The sequence below is a fragment of the Poecile atricapillus genome, chromosome 2 (genome assembly GCF_030490865.1).
Source record: "Poecile atricapillus isolate bPoeAtr1 chromosome 2, bPoeAtr1.hap1, whole genome shotgun sequence".
In the NCBI taxonomy this organism is placed as follows: Eukaryota; Metazoa; Chordata; class Aves; order Passeriformes; family Paridae; genus Poecile; species Poecile atricapillus.
Window position 1 is genome coordinate 112,130,270 of NC_081250.1, and position 22,095 is coordinate 112,152,364.

The 22,095-nt window shown below is 41.0% G+C and overlaps 2 protein-coding genes and 2 non-coding genes across 5 annotated transcripts in view; 1 reads left to right on the forward strand and 3 right to left on the reverse strand.

The window, feature by feature from the left end:
• Positions 1-8,538, reverse strand: part of PRKDC (protein kinase, DNA-activated, catalytic subunit) — an 86,530-nt gene extending 77,992 nt beyond the window's left edge. For both annotated transcript variants that reach the window (XM_058832527.1, XM_058832525.1), the window contains exons 1-11: positions 8,388-8,538; positions 7,851-7,927; positions 7,656-7,748; positions 6,771-6,845; positions 5,420-5,528; positions 4,158-4,270; positions 3,378-3,477; positions 2,806-2,861; positions 2,685-2,715; positions 1,533-1,690; positions 1,146-1,292 (exon numbers count right to left, since the gene is read on the reverse strand). In XM_058832527.1, the coding sequence (XP_058688510.1) occupies positions 1,146-1,292; positions 1,533-1,690; positions 2,685-2,715; positions 2,806-2,861; positions 3,378-3,477; positions 4,158-4,270; positions 5,420-5,528; positions 6,771-6,845; positions 7,656-7,748; positions 7,851-7,927; positions 8,388-8,529 (1,101 nt within the window). In that variant the 5' untranslated portion in view covers positions 8,530-8,538. The remainder of the gene's footprint in view (positions 1-1,145; positions 1,293-1,532; positions 1,691-2,684; positions 2,716-2,805; positions 2,862-3,377; positions 3,478-4,157; positions 4,271-5,419; positions 5,529-6,770; positions 6,846-7,655; positions 7,749-7,850; positions 7,928-8,387) is intronic.
• Positions 8,539-9,512: 974 nt separating this feature from the next.
• Positions 9,513-19,932, forward strand: MCM4 (minichromosome maintenance complex component 4). The gene is made up of 17 exons (XM_058833405.1): positions 9,513-9,665; positions 9,796-9,896; positions 10,020-10,178; positions 10,866-11,029; positions 11,115-11,213; positions 11,356-11,451; positions 11,540-11,635; positions 11,932-12,070; positions 12,494-12,714; positions 13,205-13,325; positions 14,690-14,949; positions 15,912-16,277; positions 16,453-16,580; positions 17,829-18,036; positions 18,560-18,788; positions 18,907-19,040; positions 19,381-19,932. The coding sequence occupies exons 2-17, from the start codon at positions 9,827-9,829 to the stop codon at positions 19,471-19,473; spliced, it is 2,583 nt and encodes an 860-aa protein (XP_058689388.1). The 5' UTR covers positions 9,513-9,665; positions 9,796-9,826; the 3' UTR covers positions 19,474-19,932.
• Positions 19,933-21,476: 1,544 nt separating this feature from the next.
• On the reverse strand, positions 21,477-21,549 carry TRNAA-AGC (transfer RNA alanine (anticodon AGC)). The gene has a single exon. It is a non-coding gene; the product is annotated as a tRNA-Ala (tRNA).
• Positions 21,550-21,940: 391 nt separating this feature from the next.
• On the reverse strand, positions 21,941-22,013 carry TRNAA-AGC (transfer RNA alanine (anticodon AGC)). The gene has a single exon. It is a non-coding gene; the product is annotated as a tRNA-Ala (tRNA).
• Positions 22,014-22,095: the final 82 nt, after the last annotated feature.

The following is a 22,095-nucleotide window of genomic DNA, read 5'->3' on the forward strand; positions in this document are numbered from 1 at the left end:
ATCTGATGCTTGGCCAAGACTTAACCTAAACACAGAAAAAACTATTAGTGTGTCTTCACATATTACAGATTCATAGGTACTGGAGCATTAAATTCATTAAAATTTGCAGTGCTACCCTATCTCTGTATTTACATTATGAATTTTAAGTTCTTGCATTCCATAACAGATGTTTTTAATAGGACTCTTTCAACTCAGTAACTGAAAATACTTCATTTTTTCTGGAACCAATACCTTGAACTCAATTCCTTTCTACCTCATATCACAGAAGAAGAAGACTAGGTTTGAACAAAGCACATGCAAAGTTCTACAAACAAATGCAGTCTGCTCAGAAGGTAGCAAAAAGAGGATTCTGCTAGTAACCAGCCATTCCATCTCAATTCCTAAACTTCTCTAAATAATCTTTGAGATAATTTAACCTAATTTTTGTTTTGAGACACACAAAAAAAAACCAGTCTAGAATTTTATTATAGGAAAGCTGTGGTACCACCATCAAGCACAGAGGCTGCAAATATATAAATACCACCCTTTCTTTTATGAACTTTATTGTTATATTCCCATTTTAATTGACTGCTAATAGAAATTGGAAGTTTGTTCCTAATGGTGCTTCCTGACAAACATACCTGCCATCCACACTGGTATGTAAGCATGGTTTTGTTTGCTGTTTCTTGTTGTAGTTTACTTTGTGGTTGTTTCACAAATCACCTCCTACTGTCCTGAAGACAGCAGCGCCTTTTAGATGTTTGAGTGAGCGCTGTAAAAATCTCTGAACTACTTTCAGAGTGAAGCCTAGATTCTACCATTTAAATGCAGAGAGATAACAAGGTATTGCCTTAAGCAATTAAGCACATCCTGAAGTTTTGTGACAGATGTATATGAAGCTCCTGTTTTTCCACTTCAGAACTTGTGCACAAGAAGTAACTACAACCCAATGTTGCAAGAACTCCCACTAGATTCAGTATATGTTTTAAAAATTTTCATCCAAAAGGTATTTTATAGTGTAATTGGTTAAGCCCAACACTTAGTTCAGAAACAGCAGCATTCCCTATTAAAAGGGCTGTGTAAAATTGTAAAAGGCATGGTATATGAATTCCAGCTTTACATGCTTTCAGTAAGCTCCTTCATCAGAATAACTCCTTTGTACATACTGCTGCGAAAAGCCCATATCCGCGAATGGCGATGGACAATTCTTTGCTGCTCGAATCCATCTTCCTGATGATTCCATAGAACTGCTCCATGAAAAACTGCAACTTGCTCTTGTGTAGCTCTGCATCTTTAGCCACCATTAAAGAAATCTGTAAAACAGATATAAACATTCCAGCATTTCACAAAAAATTACAGTAAGTCTTAGAAGATACCTAGCTTGTAATGAGAGTAAATAAATAAATAAATAGAAATAAAAGTAAATAAAGCACTCCAAACTAAATAATTATTCATTAAATAGATTCATTGAACTTCCAACCACCAAATATTCCCACTATTTCAAGAAATTTAATTTTGCTTTAGACTTGGAGATCCCAGTGAAGTTACCACACCTGCTTGAGGAATGAATCTAGTGCAGAATAACTGGCTTTCTTCAGCTCCTGATGCGTGTGGGCACACCATTTGCACATCACTTCATAGAGGGACACATAGTTGTCCAGGAGCAAGGCTCCAAACTGAGCAGAGTGCCAGCTGAACAACTGTAACCCAGCTGCAATTTAAAAACAATTCTCATTAAAGACCAGGCTTACATTTTACACAACCAGCCCAGACTGTGAAAGTCCACATTAGGACTTTAGATGGGCAGACTCATCATGACTGGAGGGTATAAAATGTATTCCTCTAGCCTCTACTGATACTCTACAGTATTGGTACCCAAACACTAAGAACTTCAGCATAAAACAACCCTCCAAAATACTCTTTTTAAATGTACAACATTATGAAATGCACAGCTGTGTTCAGATGCAATTTACATTAATATTGAAAAAGAAAGGGACTTCAGTGGTTACAAATAAGAATACTTGATTGCACAATTTAGAAGGATCTGGTTTGTGTTGTCAGGACACATCCACAAGTCACCTCCTCTGCCAAACTGTGACACAAATACAGAACTCAGATTATAGGTAATTTCACTATTCCAAACAAGCATAAATGGAATCTCAAGATCCTTAATGAATTAACTGGGGGGAAGATAGACTATCTTTAAAGAGGGTTTTACTCCTCACAGTAACCATGGGCCTAATACTGAAACCTTGCATTTTTGCAATTTCTGCATAAGCCACTCACATTTCACAGGCCAATTTCTAGTCTTCCGATTCTTCCCCCTTCCTGCAGTGAAACTTTTCTCCTTGTTTTTTCTTTTAACTCAATCCATGTCACCTCTTTTCTCCTAATTAACTCCTCTTTACACTCCTCTCCTAATTACATTCCTCTTATTTCTACCATTCCTTTCTCTCATCACAGTTTTCTGCTACTCCCGAGGAGAAATGCCATCAAGTATAATGCTGCTATTCATAAGCTGATTAGACATTGACTAGTTTAACCAAATACATGTTAAACTCAATATTCCAATTTGAAGTATAGTAGCTTTTCCCCCAGCCAGCTTAGAACATTAAAGACATCTGAACACATCCAGTAAAGAATAAACAACTCCAGACAAAAGACAGTATCCACCTCAGCATGAATGGAAATAATTTACATCTTACCTAGAGGTACTGCGTATCGCTTCTGATCAATCTGTAATACCAGAAAAGGTTTGTCACTACAATTTACTCTTCACCAGGGCTAATTTGTTTATGCAGAACAATTAACACATAGCAGATTTACCTGTGGGTTGATTGCCTTCATTGCAAAATCAAAAATCTCCTTTGCAGTCTGAGGATCTGTGAAACAATTCAATAGTGAGTATTTCACTACTGACATAAAGTAAGCAGAGTGAGCTTGCTATGAAGAAAATTACATTGCAGCCTTATATCTCATTTTAAGAGACAGAGACATTTTTTCCCTGAAATATTCTTAAATTTGAAGAAAAATTGTACATCTGTATTAGCTGATTTTTCTGAATACCTGTGTTTAAGCAGACTCTTACGAGAAACACATCTCCATACAAACTGCACTCCAGCTTCAATGTGACTCTCACAGCTGCCCAATATGTGGTCAGAAAATAGCAGTTCAAAGATTTACATATAGAAAAATGATGATGAAGCCACTACACACAAAGACAGATTACTGTGTGACTGTGTATTTGGCATAAACCACCTACTAACAGGGAAATTTTGATTCTGAGTTTACACACAGAAATGGTGCTACTTTTTGGCTGTGTAATAATTAAATGTACAACAGAGTTTGTAAAACCGTATCAAAATGCATCACTGCCTTCACATAGAAAAAGAACATACCTTCATCCACAGACTTGGTGAAGTTGTACATGAGTGCTACCAGTCCCCTCAGACATCCTGCCACAAGAGGTAGCTTGGGTCCCCTTATAGCAGATGTCATCTGAAAACAATAAAATACCCTCAAGCTAAGATAAATTTACACCAAGGCTTCCCAGTTCCTAGAAGTGTAGGTAAATAACTTATTTCAACCTAATAGTTTTATCAGCACCCCACTCTATGAAACAACTCCACAGAAACACCTTTACTCCTAAGTGTCACACCGTTGGGAGGGAAGCACAAGAGACCATTTGAAAAACATGGAAATGTTCCACCAAGACCAACCATACCAAAACTTAGGTAAAATGCACTAATATCTTAGAAATACTTAAAAATTCAGAATGTATGAAAGTTCAGCAGAAACATGATGTTTACCTCACATGCAAGAACTTTGCAGCCATTACAGAACAAATCAGAAACTACCACTGCATGACAAGGTAACATTTCTTGGGGAATGATCATCACATACCATCTTTTCATACAGTGAATTGGTTAATTTGCTGTTACTGATGGCCTTGAATATTCACTTTGAAACCTTCTCCACGCCAGAGAACACAAATTAAACAGTCCTTCAGAAAGCATTTATGATTGTCCTGTTAGATCCCTACAAACTGTACTAGCTACAGTGGTATTCCAACAGCCAGTGCTATACACTTCAAAGGAAAAAGAAACAACCTAAAACCAAAGCAATGCAAAAAAAACAAAGCAAAAAAACCAAAGAATGAAAAGAATTTCCAATCATACCTGTGTTCTAAGCTCTCCCAAATAAGCTCGGAACAGTTTTTCAGAGTTGTTAATCATGTCACTAGGCTGGACTTCTCCCAAAACTCCCAAAAGTTCATAAATCTTTTCCAATACTAGAAAGTAATTTTTCATACTGTTAAATCTTAATTACTGAAATAATTGCTTTGTCATTTCTAGTGCAATTCCTATTAACTTGCAACCATGAGAAAACCATCCCTGACAGTACAATTGCTGATTAAAGTATGGAGCAAACATCTTTATATATATATATACATATACACACATACATATATATATAGCTATATACTACAATGGAAAATGCATCCTCCTCTCACATCAGTAAGTTAAACATATTTACTATTTTTAAACAGGGCTCAGAAAACTAATTTAAGGCCACATGCACTGAGGAAGCACTTGTTAAGGCAAACAGCTAGCAGAAGTTTCTAGCTTGAATTCAGACTGAAGGATTCTATGTAGGCACAACAAATTTTATGAGAAGTAGACCTGTAATGTCGAGATTTCAGCAGTAACTGGTCATAATGACCAAACTGGAGCTCATAGTAATATGTCATATATAATGTAATCAGGCAAGGCAGAACAGATGAGCTCGCATTAGAGGTGACCAATGCAGGAACTATCACACTAAAACTGTAGCTTTGAGGATAACACTAGCCAGGCTTAGAATAAGATTACAAAGAGCTTTAGAATCATAGAATTGTTTAGGTTGGAATAGACCTTTAAGATCATCAAGTTCAACCATTAACCCCATACTGCCAAGTCTCACCACTGAAACAAGTTCCAAAGTGCCACATCTACACATCTTTTAAACATGTCCAGCAATGGTGACTCCACCACTTCCATGGAAGCCTGTTCCAATGACTGACAGCCCCTTCCGTGAAGAAATTGTTCCTAATATCCAATCTAAACCTCCCCTGGTGCAACTTAGAAGTCTTTTCCTCTTGTCCTGTCACTTGTTACCTAGAAGAGACCAACCTACAGCCTCCTTTCAGGTGGTTGTAGAGAGCAATAAGGTCTTCCCTGAGCCTCCTTTTCTCCCGGCCAAAAATCCCAGCTCCCTCAGCTGCTCCTCACAGGACTTGTGCTCCAGACCCTTCCCCAGCTCCATTGCCTTTCTCTGGACTCGCTCCAGCCCCTCAATGTCCTTCTTTGTGGTGAGGGGCCCAGAACTGAACACAAGATTCAAGGTGCAGCCTCACTAGTGCTGAGTACAGGTGGACGACTGAAGAAAAGCTAAGGCCTACCTGTATCAGTAATTTTACTTTTTGCAGCAAGCTCCCCATAAAATTTATTAAATATCTCTCTAATTTTCATTTCTTCCATCAAACAGGAACGTTGTAAACTGTGAAGCAACTAGAATGGATTAAAAAAAAAAAAGAAAAACATTTAAGATCAATACTCCAGTAGTACTTGGTCTAAATAAAAACACAGTTCATGCATGTAAGTTCAGCTTAAGTAAACAAGTATACTATTCAATGAAAGAGATCTAACGTGACTTAGCCAAAGAAGAGTAATGGTATGCAATCTACTTTAGCTACAAACTACCTTCCTATATACACATAAATACAAAACTTACAACTTTTATCATATACATATCATATATAAATCATCTACATGAAACCTATACATTGCATGATTTATACATATGCATATATAAATTCCGCTAAAGCACACCTTTAGCAAGTCTGCAGCAACTTTTATCATACTGTATTTCTCTCCCTGCTAGTATAAAGCAAATCCAATTCAAAAAACTGACTCAGAGTAACTCAGAAGGGAGTTCTGTTTCTCATAAGCAAACCTAAGTAGGCACAAAGACATTTACAAAAGGGTCTAAATGCACTCAAAGGAACTACTGTCTCATCCAACAGCTAAATTTCTGGGAAAAAAAGTCCTCCTCCACACTTTTCAAATACTTTATCTTATATTATATAATACATAGTGTTTTAAAGTAATTGAACAGCAAAATTTCTCCTTATATAATCATAATAAACTGAGAGAGATCTGCAACTGCCCCCAAAACAACTGTGTCTTACTCTAACAGATGAAGGAATGACATGTCCCATCTAAGCAACCTTCTGGAGAATACTGAAGACAATCTGTTGTTAAAACGTTGTTTTGTTATTTTTTAACATCTGAATATTACCTATCACTGTTCTCTTGCTACTGCAGACTACAACTTCATTGTGAGGGGAAGAGAAGGGGCACACACTGATCTGGTGCCCAGTGACAGGACCGAAGGGAATGGCCTGAAGCTGTGTCAGGGGAAGTTTAGGCTGGCTGTCAGAAAACAGTTCTCCACCCAAAGGGTGGTTGGGCACTGGAACAGGCTCCTCAGGGAGATGGTCACAGCACCACACCTGACAACGCTTCAGGAAATGTTTGGACAATGCTCTCAGGCATGTGGTGTGACTTTTGTGGATGGTGATGTGCAGGTCCAGGAGTTGGACTCGATGATCCTTTTGAATCCCTTCTAGCACAGCTTATTCTGTGACTCTGTGATACAGATTTTCTGCATGATATAGTGTAACTATAGCAATACAGCAGATTTTCTACTTCTTTTGTAGAAACAAGCGAGATTTATAAAATGCAGTTTACCTTAATCAGAAGTTCCAGTGCTGAGATTTTACATTTTGCTGCTCTTTCTTTTGTATAGACACTAAGACAAGTTTGCTACCCAGAAAAGAAAATTAAGATAACAATACTTATAAGTAAAGATGGAAATTCAAAGATAACATATTTTTCTGACTCTGAAATATCTGTTACTTACAAGCTTAAAGTTTTTTTAAAAGACTAAAATGTTATCTAGTCCTGGAAATGGCTTTACTGTCAACACTGCAGTACTGTCTGACAAAATAACAAACCCCAACAAAAGCAAAGAAATTGCCGTTTCTTCAGTAAAATTTGCACAGAGCAAATTTTCTACCTCAGTACTATCAGTCCTTACAATAAGTAGTTACTAATTTATGATCAGAAACTTCTGTAGTGCTGTCAAGCATTTGTATGCAAAGCAGCATAGATGTTCAGCCATCCAGACTCCAGTAACCTCAGGTAACTGTAATTACCACCAATTTCTGTATATATTGCAAAAGTAACAACTTCTCAGGTGATTTTTTTTTTTAAATGGTAATTAAAATTAACCCTTTTAAAATTTTACACTTAAATAGCAACTTCAGTTTGTATAAATAGAAGTTACAGCTACTATTTCCAGTGAAAATAACTAATTTTCAGAGCAAGTAACTACTATGTTCTATAAAGAAAAGTTAAGAAAATTAAGTCTACAGCTGAACAAATAATTACACACTGCTCTGTGGTATGAATTACAGTTTACGTCAAACAAATTAAAATTATTTCAGCTCTAACAAGAATGCTACAGATGGGCAAGGCTGACTGGGAGCTGTGAATGTTATGACATTACACCCACCTAACTAGTTCAAACTACCTGGCAAAAACACTTTTAGGAAACAATTTTCATTTACCTACCTTAATATTACAGGCATAAGGATGAATTTTGTCACCAACTTTTTCCATAAAGACACAAAGAAACTTCAATGCTTCTTCCCTGCAATCTCGAAACTGAAAAGTTAAAAACAAAAAAAACAAAAAAAAAAAAATAAATTAAGGGTGTAACACGTTGTGCGTATAGCACTACTTGAACACTGAAGTTTGCCAACTTACCTCCTCGATGGGGAGGGATTTGTGGATAAAGACGAGTAAGCCATGGTCTTGGGAAAACACCAGGGACAGGTGCAGCGCTGCAGGGAGGCAAAGGAACCATCAGGTGGTTGGCTCCATACACAGCACCCAGCCCATCCCCTGCTGCAGAAGGGACACCTGTCACCCTGGGCACGACTGACGCCCGTCACCAGAAAAACCACAACAAAGCCTGGGCGCTACTGAGCTCCCCCACGGCCTGAGCCCGTGCCCTCGCACCGGAGCCTGCCCCTGCTCAGGGCCGAGGGAAAGCCAACCGAGGGCCAGCTCAGCACCGAGGGGCCCGCACCGAAGTGCTTTTACCCCGGTGAATGCTTATCTGGGGCAGGAGACGCCCCTCCCTCGGAATCACCAGTGACACAAAGCGTGGAGCGCAGCACGGAGGGAGCCGCCCCACAGAAGCACCGTCCCGGTGCGTGTGTCCCGCCGCCATCGAGCGCTCCCCGGCCCCGCTCAACTTCCCCCTTCGCCACCCCGCCGGGCCCGGGCCCGCGGGCGCACCCTGCTCGCCGCTGGCCAGGCTGGCCACGCAGGTCTCGGCCAGGCTGCGGAGCAGGCTGTATCCGTGCAGGGCGCTGCCGGCGGCATCGCCGGGCTGCAGGCAGCGGTGCAGCTGCAGCAGGCACTGCTGCACCCCAGCCATGCTGCCCCGGCCCCCCGCGGACGGCGGCGAGGAAGCGGGCGGGAAGGGCCCGCCTCCCGCCGCATCCAACGCAAGCCGGGGGGACGCGCGCTGCTGAGCGCGGGCAGGAAAAGCGCTCCGCCAGACCATTCCCAGCGGAGTCACGGCCGGCGGCAGGGAAGAGCTTTGCGGGGCTTTTATGTCTCTCGTCGCAAGATAGGCTCAGGACATGCACACACGGAACGACAGAATGGATCAGGTTGGAAGGGACCACAGTAGAACATCTGCTCCAACCTCCCTGCTCAAACAGGCACAGCGTTGCATCCAGACAGTGCTTCAGTATCTCCAGTAAGAGAGATTCCACACCCTCTCTGGGCAAACTACTCCAGCCCTCGGTCGCTGCACAGTAAAGAATTTCTTCCTCACATTCAGATGGAACTTCCTGTGCATCAGTTTCTGCCCGTTCCCTCTTGTCCTACTGCTTGGCACCACCGAGAAGAGCCTGGCCCCACCCTCTTGTCACCTTCGCTATAGATACTGATAGACGTTGCTACTGATAGACTGAGAGGTCCCCTCTCAGTCGTCTCTTCTCGAGACTGTGCAGGCCCAGCTCCCTCAGCGTTTCCTCATCAGAGAGATGCTCCAGTCCCTTAATCATCTTTATTGCCCTTCGCTGGACCCGCTCCAGGAGCTCCAGGTCTCTCGTACTAAGGAGCTCACAACTGGACAGTAACGCTGGATACAGCAGTGGTTCCCCCCCTCCTCAGAGAATGGGCTGCTCCAACCTCCCCACGCCTCCCTGCAGCTCTAGTTTTGCCGCGAAATTCGGTACTGTGCGGGCGGCTCCACGCTAGGTTGCGGGGGGAGAGGCGATGTGCCATTACTGAGGGCAGCCTCTGCCTTGTACCACGAGTAGTAACTTGCATTAAAATTCTTTCTCTGTTGTAGCAGGTCGAGCCGGGCGCGACCTTCACTTCGGGGTTCCAGAGGATTAATCTCCTTCCTCCTTTCCCTTTCGGTTCCGCGTCCCCCCCTTCCTGCCTCCGTTGGGCGCTCCCGTTACGATCGCGCCTCGCCATTGGCCAGAAAGCCCGGGAGAGCGCGCGCACACCGCTAGCTTTGGCGCGGAGCGCGGTGCGGTTCGTGCGGCTGTACAGGTGGGTGGGGGCAGCGGGCGGGGGTCGCGGCTGCCGAGGGGCGGAAAGGCACCGAAACCCGCCGGTCGGGGCTCGGCCGGTGGCGGAGCGCCCGCCGCGCTTATTCTTCTCGCCGACCCCCTACCCCCAGGTAGGACCGCCGCTGGAGCCGCAGCAGCGCCATGTCGTCGCCAGCCTCCACTCCCAGCCGCCGACGGGGCAAGCGCGGTCGGGGCAGCAACCCCTCGACTCGTAAGTGCTGTGGCGGGGTGGGCCTCCCGCCCCGGGGGTATTCTCCCAGCCCCCGCCTCGGTCCGCATGCTGCGGCGGCCTGGCTATTGTAACGCTGGCTCCGGGTCCGCTTCTGTCTTACAGCACAAGATGCTCGCTCTCCTCCTTCCCAGAAGCGTCGGACAGACGACTCCACCTCCACCGGGGACCTGCAGCCCATGCCCACGTCCCCGCCCGCCGACGTGCAGAGCCCCGGCGCCGCGGATGCGCTGTTCTCCAGCCCGCCGCAGTTCCGGCACTCCGGTAACAGAGTGTAACACAGCTGGGGCTCGGCGGGGCTGGGGATGCAGCCCGGGGGGCCTCGGGCCAGATCCGGCTGAAAAACGCTCGAGGGAAAAATGAGCGTTGTCTCATGTTTCTCATTTCAGTTTAGTATAGTGAACTCTACAGGACTGCAGGCAGCGTCTGCAGTGCAGATCTCTGTCCTAGCTTCCAGTTAGCACGGAATATATATATCAGAGAAAATACATTAATTAAAAAAATATTTATAGAAAGAACAGTAAAACTACTAAAACAGAAGAAAGTAGGTTGTTTGCCATAGAAAGCCTTTCTTGCTTTTATATATAGGATTGGTTTTAATTCCAGTAGCTGTTGTGTCACTTGCTCTACCACCCCCAAAATACAAAAAAAAAAGTGTTTCATCTAAAGTTCTGTATGTTTTCATGCTTGAACTCCAGTGTAGTTTTAAAATGCAGTAGTACTGTAAAGTTTTCTAGGGAAGCTTTATTCAAACTTGGGATGTTTGAGAAGAACTGTTAATACAAAGAAAAGAAATCTTCTAGGGAGACTGGCAACATCTTTATTGTGTGCTTTGACAAAACACTGGGCTTGACTGATATCACCCATTTAATTATGGAGTTGAAGGAACAATTTAGTCTGCGTTAGATGTAAAATGTCTCAATAATCATTTCAAAACACTTTATTTTATAGCCATTCCTCTTGACTTTGACATCAGTTCACCTCTGACTTACGGTACACCCAGCTCCAGGGTAGAGGGTACACCACGAAGTGGTGTACGAGGAACTCCAGTCAGGCAGAGGCCGGATCTTGGGTCGGTCCGTAAAGCCAGACAAGTGGATTTACACTCCGATGGGGTAGGTGGATGTCTCACCTCTTGTATCTGACAACTTCTTTTTAAATACATAAATATTTGTATATGCTAAATTTGTTTCCATGCAGCTGGCTGAGGATATAGCAGCAACCGAGCAATCTCTTGGACAAAAGCTTGTTATTTGGGGAACAGATGTTAACGTGGCCTCCTGCAAAGAAAAATTCCAGGTGGGTTTTCTTTCTTCCTTTTTTGCAAATGAAAAGCTAGTTTGATTTAAACATGTATTAGTTGAATCTGATAAAAAAAAGGAGGTTTTTGTACTGCTAAATTCTCATTTTTTCTTGTTTTTCTTTTACCTCTAACATTCAGAGATTTCTCCAGCGCTTTATTGATCCGGTGGATAAAGAGGATGAAGACATTGGCCTGGATCTTAACGAGCCACGCTATATGCAACGACTTCATGAGGTACTTGTAATGCAGTAATTTGTAATTCAGCTTTTCTCTTTTCAGTCTTGCATGCCATCAAGCTAAAGATTTCCTAACTCCCTTGCAGATTAATATGGTTGGGGAACCGTTCCTGAATGTAAATTGTGACCATCTAAGATCATTTGATGAAAATCTCTACAGGCAACTGATCTGCTATCCTCAGGTGAAGTAGTACACTTATTTTTGGCTTTCAGGTGGCTCTTTCATATTTCTGGGTTTTAAAATGCTTGTCTAAATGCGTTGTATACTGTGTGTGTTTAGTGCAATCTCAGTGGCTATTTTATTTTACTGAATATAAAATGTCTTGTTTCATAGTAGGTGAATAGTAGAACATATAGGATATAGGAAAGCGTTCAGATGGTGTAACTTTAGTAATTACTTGCTGATCAGCAGCACAGAAAACGCTTTATGCATAATTACTTCATTCTGTGATTTAACTTGTAATTGTTTCTAACACAGGAAGTTATCCCAACATTTGACATGGCTGCCAATGAGATCTTTTTTGATCGTTACCCTGATTCAATACTAGAGCATCAAATTCAAGTAAGGCCGTATAATGCACTGAAGACCAGGAATATGAGAAATCTAAACCCCGAAGGTAAACTTTTTGTTTACCATGTTAGAAAAGAATCTTAAAGATTTTCATAAACTTAGTGAGTACTAACATAAGATTACATTAGGACTATAAAACTGTATTTGTGGTCCAGACCAATGTCTTCCATTGATGTCTGTTTCAGAAGCAAATGCTTTAGAGCCAAATGCAGAATAACTATCCAAAAAGGAAATCTCTATCATCAACTACTTGTGTTCTTTGTTTTGCAGATGCAAATGACTCTTTGTTTTATATATATGCTGCTGTAAATTAGAATATTTATATTATGCATTTATGATTCTTTTTGCTTAAACAAAATAGTAGTAACCTGTCTACCTTCTGCCTAAAAACTATTGTAATGTGAAATTCTGAAGGTTATTTAAATTTTTAGAGTATGAGGTCATGACATGAGTCTCTGTATTTTTGTAGACATTGATCAACTCATCACCATCAGTGGCATGGTCATCAGAAGCTCACAGTTAATTCCTGAGATGCAGGAAGCATTTTTTAGGTGCCAGGTTTGCGCTTTCACCACCAGAGTGGAAATCGACCGTGGCAGGATTGCTGAGCCATCAGTGTGTAAGAACTGCAACACAACGCACAGTATGGCGCTGATTCACAATAGATCCATGTTCTCTGACAAACAGATGGTATGTTGACTTAGGTAGTGGCTAAAAGGAAAGAGTTGCTAGTTTTTGCTCCCCTACCCTCTTAAAATAATGAACTGTATTAGTTATGTATCTTGTGATTGAATGCTATGAAAAGAGAAAGTGTTTTGAAACATGGAAATGGGTAAAACAACTTTGTGAAAGTTAAGTATACTTTGGAGAAGAAATACATTAGGAGGATGAAATGAAGTATGTATACCTCTTAATGTTTCTGTATGGAAGCCCCTTTATATAAAGTATGTCCACTTCTGTCTAGACTAGGTGAGCCTAGTTTGTAGCAACATTCATCCATGCCAATAGCAATCAGCAGAATTCTCATTTTCATAATCTCTTTTAATCAGTTTTGTTGTTTGGGGATAGTTTGTCCATGAGCAAATGACTCTGAAGGCTGTGTTAATACAAAATTCTGTTGTATAATCTGTGGAAAAGCTCTGCTTTTTTGCAACTGAAACTTAAGTGGTGTTTTTGCTAGATCAAACTGCAGGAGTCTCCTGAAGATATGCCAGCTGGACAGACCCCGCATACGGTGGCACTCTATGCTCACAATGACCTTGTTGATAAAGTTCAGCCAGGTGACAGAGTTAACGTCACAGGTAAAATTTGGTTTGATCTTAACTGCGGGTAAAGGGACGTGATGGGATAGACTTCCAAGTGCTGAGGGAGCTGGACACTTTCTTTGCAAGTCTCAGTTATCTTTGAAAAGTCATGGTGACTGGCTAAAATACTAGGAAAAAAACCGATAGTACTCCCTACGGTGAGGAGGAGACCTGGGGAACTGCAGGTCATTCAGCTTCAACTTGAGCCCTGGGAAAGGTGATAGAGCCAATAATCCTGGAAACCTTTGCTGATTGGGACAGTATTCTAAACCCTCAGCAAACTTGCAGAATAAAAAAACAAAACTGGAAGGAAGCAGTGCTTGATAGACCATGGCTGTGGTGCCAGCATTCTCCTGGGCTGTATTAGGAGTGTTGGCCAGCAGGTTAGGGGAGTACTGGGTCCAGTTGTAGGGTTTCCTAGGGCAAGGAAGACATGAACATAAAGGAGTGAATTCAGCGAAGGGCTACAATAACAGAAGTCTTGGTAGTACATGGAAAGGCTGAGAAAGCTGTGACTGCTCAGCCTGGAGAACAGAAGACTTGGGGGAATTTTAGCAGCATGTTTAGAAACACCGGATTTGGTGTGGGTGGAGGGGTGGTAGTGTCAAGAAGTCAAAACCAGACTGCTTAATGATGCCCAGTGGCACACAGAGGGCACAAACTGAGATAATTCTGGTTAAAAATAAGAACTTTTTTACTGTTAGTGTGGTCAAGCCTCATCATAGGTTGACTGGCAAGCCTGTGTGGAGTCTTTGTCCTTAGAGATACTCAAAACTTGATGGGACATAGCCTTTAGCAAGCAGTGGACTCCAGCTGACTCCAGTTTGACCTCATGATTGGACTACACATCCCTAGGCTGTCTGACCTTGATTCCTTCATTCTGAAGCTTTAGCTGTATCTTAAATAGTGTCTGCAGTTGGGAGAGTGATAATGTAGACTGAATCTTGTGATACTACAGCAACATATTATAACAAAATACTTTGCTTTAAAACAACTGCTGTAAAAGAACCCAAGCTGTTTGAAATGCATTAGAAAGCTGTTATTAAGCTTGGCACTTAAAAAGAGGGGGAAAGGCTGACTGGAGTGGGAATTTCAAAAGCATCAAGCCTTAATTGTTTTTGAAAAATGCTTTCATTGTTTGACAACACTTGTGGTACGAATGGAAAGCATATGTCTATCTGCAAAAAAGGATCTAGTTAACTTAGATATGGCTTCTACATGACTTACAGTGAGAAATTAGATGACAAAGTATTTAGGCTGTTTAGAAAAGCTCTGCTCTTCCTGGGAACTTGTAAAATTTTAAGTGTTTGGAATGAGCGTGTTTCTCCATATCTAATGCTGTGATTGGAATTTGTATTTAGGTATCTACAGGGCAGTCCCCATTCGAGTTAATCCCCGCGTCAGCAGCGTAAACTCCGTGTATAAGACCCACATTGACGTGATACACTATCGCAAGACAGACTCCACACGCCTGCACTGTGTTGATGAAGAAACCGAGCAAAAGAGGTTTACAGAGGAACGTGTGGAAATGCTCAAAGAGCTTTCTAAAAAAGCAGACATATATGAGAGGCTTGCTTTAGCATTGGCTCCAAGTATCTATGAGCATGAAGATATCAAAAAGGTGAAAAGTTCTGTATTTCTCTTGTAAGACATGTATTTTTATGTGTATATATTTGTAGTTCCTGTTTGTTATTAATAGATCTTGAAACTTAAAAATTCAAAAAACTGTTATCTTGAGCGATCTTAAAATGTCACGGTCCTGTCAGGATGGAGTTAGTTAGTTTTAAGGGTATCATAATTCTTTTCAAGCTATTAATTTGCTATTATTAATTAGCTGTTAATTAGAGAGAATGTAACTGAAAAGGTAGGAAGGCAGCAGAACTGGGAAAACTTAATTGCAGGATGCGTTTTGGACATTTCTTGGAAGTTCAGATTTCTGTTTATAAAAGGAAAGTAAGTACATGTAACAAACATGGTTACTGTGCTTGCTGAGAAGAGGCATCCACAAGAGAAGAGCAGCTTCAAAATGACATTTGGTTGACTCTGAATTATGAAGTATCAAAACATTTACTTGGATGTATCCAAGAAGGGACTGTTCCAATAGTGTCAAGTGAGGTACTAGAGCATTGTGCAAACTGCAATTAGTAGCAGGTCTCAAGGTACTGGTAGACAGTAAACACTCCTAAAAGTATTCCTTTGAGGTTTTTTTAATAGATTTATACATTATCATAGTTCACAGGTTACTGAAAGTATAATTCAAAACCACACAATGATTTACTTAGGAAATGGGAACACAGTAATGACAGTTCCTTTTGTTGTTACCCTCTCAACATGCTAATAAAGGCACATCTAGTCTAGGGGGTGGAGTTGAGGAAAACTAAGGACCCATCATCAAAGGAACTCTTCAGGTTCCAACCAAAGTCTGGTTACAATGACATACAAAATTTCTGTCATTTAATGCTTGAAACCCAGATGCGTTGAGTTGTGTTAACTTTAGCAGTCTTTGTTTTTCAGATGTTTCAGTTGAACCATTGGATTTGCTCTGTTACATCTATATACGAAGTGATATTTCCATTTTTACAGGGTATTCTGCTTCAGCTTTTTGGCGGATCAAGAAAGGATTTTACTCACACAGGAAGAGGGAGTTTTCGTGCAGACATCAACATTCTTCTCTGTGGTGATCCTGGTACTAGTAAATCCCAGCTGCTCCAGTATGTGTATAACCTGGTTCCTCGAGGCCAGTATACTTCTGGCAAAGGCTCAAGTGCAGTTGGTCTTACTGCATACGTGATGAAGGATCCAGAAACACGGCAGCTGGTTCTTCAGACAGGAGCTCTAGTACTTAGTGACAATGGCATTTGCTGCATTGATGAGTTTGATAAAATGAGTGAAAGCACAAGGTCAGTTCTACATGAAGTAATGGAACAACAGACACTCTCCATTGCAAAGGTAAATGAAACTGAAGTTATTCCTAGAGCTTTTGCTCTTGCTTTACTCAGAGGCTTTCACAATGCAGTTTTTGACTACAGAATCCATCTAGTAACATTGGTGATCTCATGAAATTAGGGGGAGGTTTTGGTGGCACAGCTGCAGCTGGTTTCAAAAATGTTTTTCCTTTTGACAGGCTGGAATTATTTGCCAATTGAATGCTCGTACATCTATCCTAGCAGCAGCTAATCCTATAGAATCACAGTGGAATCCAAAAAAGACTACTATTGAGAACATTCAGCTTCCTCATACATTGCTGTCAAGGTACTGAACTGCACTGCACATGTCATTTTTAGGGGATGTTACACTTTGTCTTATTATTACATATTAAAATAATAAGATATTTAAATACAAAATTATTACATATAGTAGAATAGAACTATTGTGTTGTTCATGACCTAATGGAAAACTTTTATAGCACATACTTTAAATGCTGTCCTTACAATATCTATGTGAGCACAGAAGTGTCTTTTAGTATTTACACATTGACCCTGAAGAGCAAGTGTGATAAGATCTATCGGATCTCTCGTTTAATTCTATGTTGTTTTGTAATCATCTCCTAGGAAAGAGCTGTTCTGAAATGTAATGTATTGATAACTTCAAGAAAAATTCAGGATCCTTTTCTTAGCTCCATAAAGCTGTTAAAGTGAAACACTGATGATCAGGGAGATCATCAGATCTATGCCTGCTTCGTGCTGCTTTGTAAAATTCACCTGTGGAAGTAGCAGTGCTGGTCAGACATTTGTTCTTATCATCTGCTGTTAGAGCCACATTGATTGCTCGCTGACAGAAAATTAAACTATGTGCTGGGATTGCATCTTGTTAAGAATTTCCACAGTAACTGGAAGTTTGAAGTACAGGATATTATACTGAATATCCTGAGAACACTTATGGCTTTAATTTAAATTAAGAGCTGCTAGGTTTGAACAGTATCTCAGTTCCACTATTTATTGGATTTAAACCTACAAAAATAAATTACCGGCTAGCTAAAAATGCATTATCCACGTCTGCTTATAGTTGAGACTACTTTAATATATTGTTTGTAAAATTATAAACCATTTTCTCCAGGATTAAACTGCAAGTGCTTTTTGAATAATTTGTAATTTAGTTACATTTTTTTGCTGTTGTATTTCAGGGCAGTATCTTTAGCAGTAAGTTCTGTGCATTTGTTATGTGTGTGGATTTTTTTGTTTGTGGTGGTTGCAACTTTCTTTGGGCAGGGTGTGTGGGGTGTGGGTTTTTTAAGGAAACAAAATATGTCAGCCTTGAACAAGGCATCTGAATTTTGCAGAATGTACCTTGCTTTCAAAACTTCAAGTCCATAGGGTGTAAGCAAATTGTGTTCTTCTGTATGAACTTTTTTTTTTCCGGTGTAAGAAAGCAATTTCTACTGAGAGTAGGAATTCACAGTCTGGTAACTCCTACCTGTGCTTATTATGTCAAATCCTTCTAAGCCAAGTACCTAAATGACAAGAAAGTATGCACACTAACACTGGATCATATCTTGTTCAGATTTGACTTGATCTTTTTGATGTTGGATCCACGTGATGAAGCTTATGACAGACGCCTTGCTCGCCATTTGGTTTCACTGTACTACCGAAGTGAAGAAAATATGGAGGAGGAATACATGGATATGGCAGTGTTGAGGGATTACATTGCATATGCTCGTAGTTATGTAAATCCCAGATTAGGTGAAGAAGCAAGCCAAGCCCTCATTGAGGTAAAGGAGTTGCTGCTGGGAATGTTCAGTCTTTCCTGACTTGTCAGAAGTGGTGAAATTCCCTCGTTCGTACAGTCTCTATCTACATAACAACCTTCTGTAAGATCCTTGAAAAAAAAAGGTCTCTAATGGAATGACGGATCAGATGAGTCATTCTGCATTCTAATATTTAGCTTTCAGATATGTTGAATGATATGATTCCATCACATAAAGCACATTAAAGTCTAGCAAAGCAAAATGTGTCATCACAGACACAAGTACCGCTATAGAAGACTAATCCGGAATTCTAAAGTGGTTCAAAACTTGATTCATTACCATGGTTTAATTGCTTTATAATGGAAAAGAATTTATTTGATGTGGTTATTCATCACTGCAGACGAACCATGAAAGTGTGTGAGCAGAAATACAGTATTTGGAAGGGCTTGCCAGAATTGCTCGTATTCTGAAGTAAGAGGTGGGGGATGCAGGGGACTGAAAAGGAATTAATATGCAGTGAAATATGTAACAAGTGTCTCCCTCTCAGGCATACGTGGACATGAGGAAGATTGGCAGTGGCAGGGGAATGGTTTCCGCGTACCCCCGGCAGCTGGAGTCTCTGATCCGGCTGGCAGAGGCGCACGCCAAGGTGCGCTTCTCTGAGAAGGTTGAAGCAATTGACGTGGAGGAAGCAAAACGCCTCCATCGGGAAGCACTGAAACAATCTGCTACTGATCCAAAGACCGGAATTGTGGACATATCCATTCTCACAACAGGTTCGTGCTTCCGTGCTGTTAAAGCAGGGCCGTTGTTGGGATTTTGTGATTTTTAAAATGTAACTTGACCTGTCTTCCTTAGCTGATTGCTAAAAGGTATTTTCTTTCCTTTTATAAGGAATGAGCGTAACAGCTCGTAAGCGGAAAGAGGAATTAGCTCAAGCCTTACGGAAGCTCATCCAATCAAAGGGTAAAGCACCATCCTTGAAGTACCAACAGCTTTTGGATGATCTCCGAGCACAGTCTGATATAGTAAGTTTCCTGCTTTATTTTTACATTTCCATTTATGTTCAAAAGTATTTTTTTCCAAATAAACATTCTTGTCTTCAAATCATAATATTGAAGGAAATAGAAACATGACTAGAAAGCCAGTTCTTTTACAGACAAATGAATTGAATATACTGTACCTTAGTTTATTCTGGCTTCTGGAATTAGCAAACTCAGCTTCAGGGTTCCAGGCCAGGCTTCAACTTTCACATAGAACAAATGAAAATTTCCAATAAAACTGTTAGAAAATTGGTAGAAAGTATAGCATTTTTACTATGTTAGAAGTATTTTCCCATCTTTATTTGATTTTCTCCTTTTCTTTAAGGCTGTCACGAAGGAAATGTTTGAAGAAGCACTTCGTGCTTTGGCTGATGAGGACTTCCTGACTGTGACTGGAAAGACTGTGAGGCTGCTGTGAGTTATCCTGTGCTTCAGAGCCCACTGTCACGACTTGTACTTTGCCTTACTCAAGATAGTGTCAGTCTGCAAGATCTTTGAAATTTGGGACTATCATCTGCTATGACAGGCGTAGCCTTTCCCTGCCAACCAACTGTCATGGCTTCACTCTGCCTTACTATATTGCCACTGCAAGATTTTCACAACTTGGGCTATCATTTGCTATTACAAGGGTAGTCATGATTAAGTGATTACATTACACTGTCATTACATTATGAAAATCCTCATGTCAGTAATGCTATTTACATTTTAGCTTAATGTAATTACTAATACAGCAAGGGCTTTCTGGTTTTTTGAGGTTTTTAGAGCATGGTGACAATATTGCCTGTATTTCCAATTGAATTGTAAAAAATCATCTTAAATGACTTTTTAGTAATTGCAATTTTTACTGTTAGTATTGCTGTAAACTGAAATAAAAGTATTTGACTTAAAAGGACTCTTTCATGTTAATTTCAAGTTCAAATCAGCAGATCCTGTGCTGAGCACTTTTCAGTCTAGAATTCTGCAATTTTTTGGAAGCTCTGTGAGAGCATGAAAGACTTTTTGTTTGGTTTGTTTTGTTTGACCTGACTGTATTGTGGAAGTATCCTCAATCAACCTACCTAATAAAGATAGATAGATAGATAGATAGATAGATAGATAGATAGATAGATAGATAGATAGATAGATTCTATTTGAAACCATGTTTCTTTACTTCAATTTTAAGTATGACTGGATAAATTAAGATACCTACCTTTGGTGTAATGACATATAATCAGTCCTGAAAGAAGGTCTTGCAGCTTGTTTACAGTAATATTCCCAAGGGCCTGGTATGGGTGATTTTTTAATAGAAAAATGCAATGCTGTGCTGTACAAAGCAGCATGATTGCTTTATGTGGTCTTTTTTATTTAAGTGTAATGAGCAGGTTGCATAACTGTTTCAGCCAAACTTGAAATAGGATATTACTGAGAAATATTCCAAACTGTACTCTGCCTTCACTTCATGAAGATCATGAATGAAAGAAGATCCTACATATCTGGGCAGGGATCACAATGGACAGCTGGGGAATAACAAGCATTCCTAAATTAATTCCACTGTGTGATCAAGACACATTAATTCAGGTCTCTAACCATCATTCATTGTGTGCTGATTTTGGGTGCTGTAGAGTTAATTTTCTTCACAGTGGCTGTTGTGGGGCTGTATGTTATATTTGTGCTGAACACAGGGTTGATAATACAGAGATGTGTCTATTATTGCTGAGCAGGGCTTTCACAGAGCCAAGGCCTTTTCTGCTTCTCATATTGCTGTGTTTGCATGGGAGGTAGGAAGGAGACAGCCAGGACAGGTGACTCCACCTGACCAAAGGGGTATTTCAGACCATATGACCACATGCCCAGGTATATAATGACAGGGGGAAGAAGGAGGAAGGGGGGGACATTTGAAGTGATGTAATTTGTCTTCCCAACTAGCCATTACACATGATGGAGCCCTGCTTTCCTGGGGATGGCTGGACACCTGCCTGCCCATGGCAAGCAGTGAGTTAATTCCTTGTCTTGCTTTGTTTGTGTACATGGCTTTTGCTTTCCCTATTAAACTGCCTTTATTTCAATCACTGAATTCTCCATCTTTTACACTTATAATTGTCTCCCTATAGGGGAGGTGGGGGAGTGAGTGAGCAACTGTGTGGGGCTTGGTGACTGGCTGGGGTTTAACCACGATATGTTGTTTTTCATTAAGCATGGGGAAAATGTCACGCTGCAGAATTCTCTTCCCGCTCGATTTAGCTTATGCTGTCAACTATTACAACAGAGGATTGACCTATACAGTTATATAAGCCTGATTTAGGTAGTAAGGGCAGAGAAAGAAAAGAAGGAAAGAAAAAAATCAGTTTAACGCCAATTAAAACAAAAGTAACATTTTACCGAACTAAGTTACACATTTTTGTTTGATAGTGTGGATCAGTTTCTGTCTGGCAAAAAAAGCACTGGAGAATGCGGGCATCGATCCCGCTACCTCTCGCATGCTAAGCGAGCGCTCTACCATTTGAGCTAATTCCCCCTCTTGCGGCCGCTCCGGGGATTACAGGACTCTGCTCCTCCAGGAGCCTCTAAACCCGCAGCTCCACCCGTGGAATAGTTTTCCCTCTTGCTCTGCCTTCTCTGCTCACAAACGAAAACACGTCCAGCTTCGATTCCAAAATCATACGTGTGGAGTATTTCATTTAGCATTTCCAAATCAGGAAGCAAGAAACAAAGCAAACTGGAACAGACATGTTTTCCAGATGTATATTTGTAATAATAAAAAGTAATCCGTTTGTAACTTGCTGTTAACGAAACAAAGTGCGTTGTGACATGCCGCTTTCCTGCTATGCGCGTCAGGCTTTATTTAAGCATTTTTTTAAATAGTCGGAATGAAGTATTTTGACTCCCACGAAGAAGAAAACAGGCAGTGGAGAATGCGGGCATCGATCCCGCTACCTCTCGCATGCTAAGCGAGCGCTCTACCATTTGAGCTAATTCCCCCCACTGACCACTGCCAGATCCTGTAACTTTAGACCTCAACAGCTACAACTACAAACTGCGCTTTCCGCCTCTACTCTGCTTT

Bases quoted from the DNA above. Each gene is read 5' to 3' on its own strand.
- MCM4 (XM_058833405.1), top strand. From the start codon at position 9,827: ATGTCGTCGCCAGCCTCCACTCCCAGCCGCCGACGGGGCAAGCGCGGT. The intron at 9,897-10,019 runs GTAAGTGCTGTG...TCTGTCTTACAG, and splicing joins GGGCAGCAACCCCTCGACTC to CACAAGATGCTCGCTCTCCT. The intron at 11,030-11,114 runs GTAGGTGGATGT...GTTTCCATGCAG, and splicing joins TGGATTTACACTCCGATGGG to CTGGCTGAGGATATAGCAGC.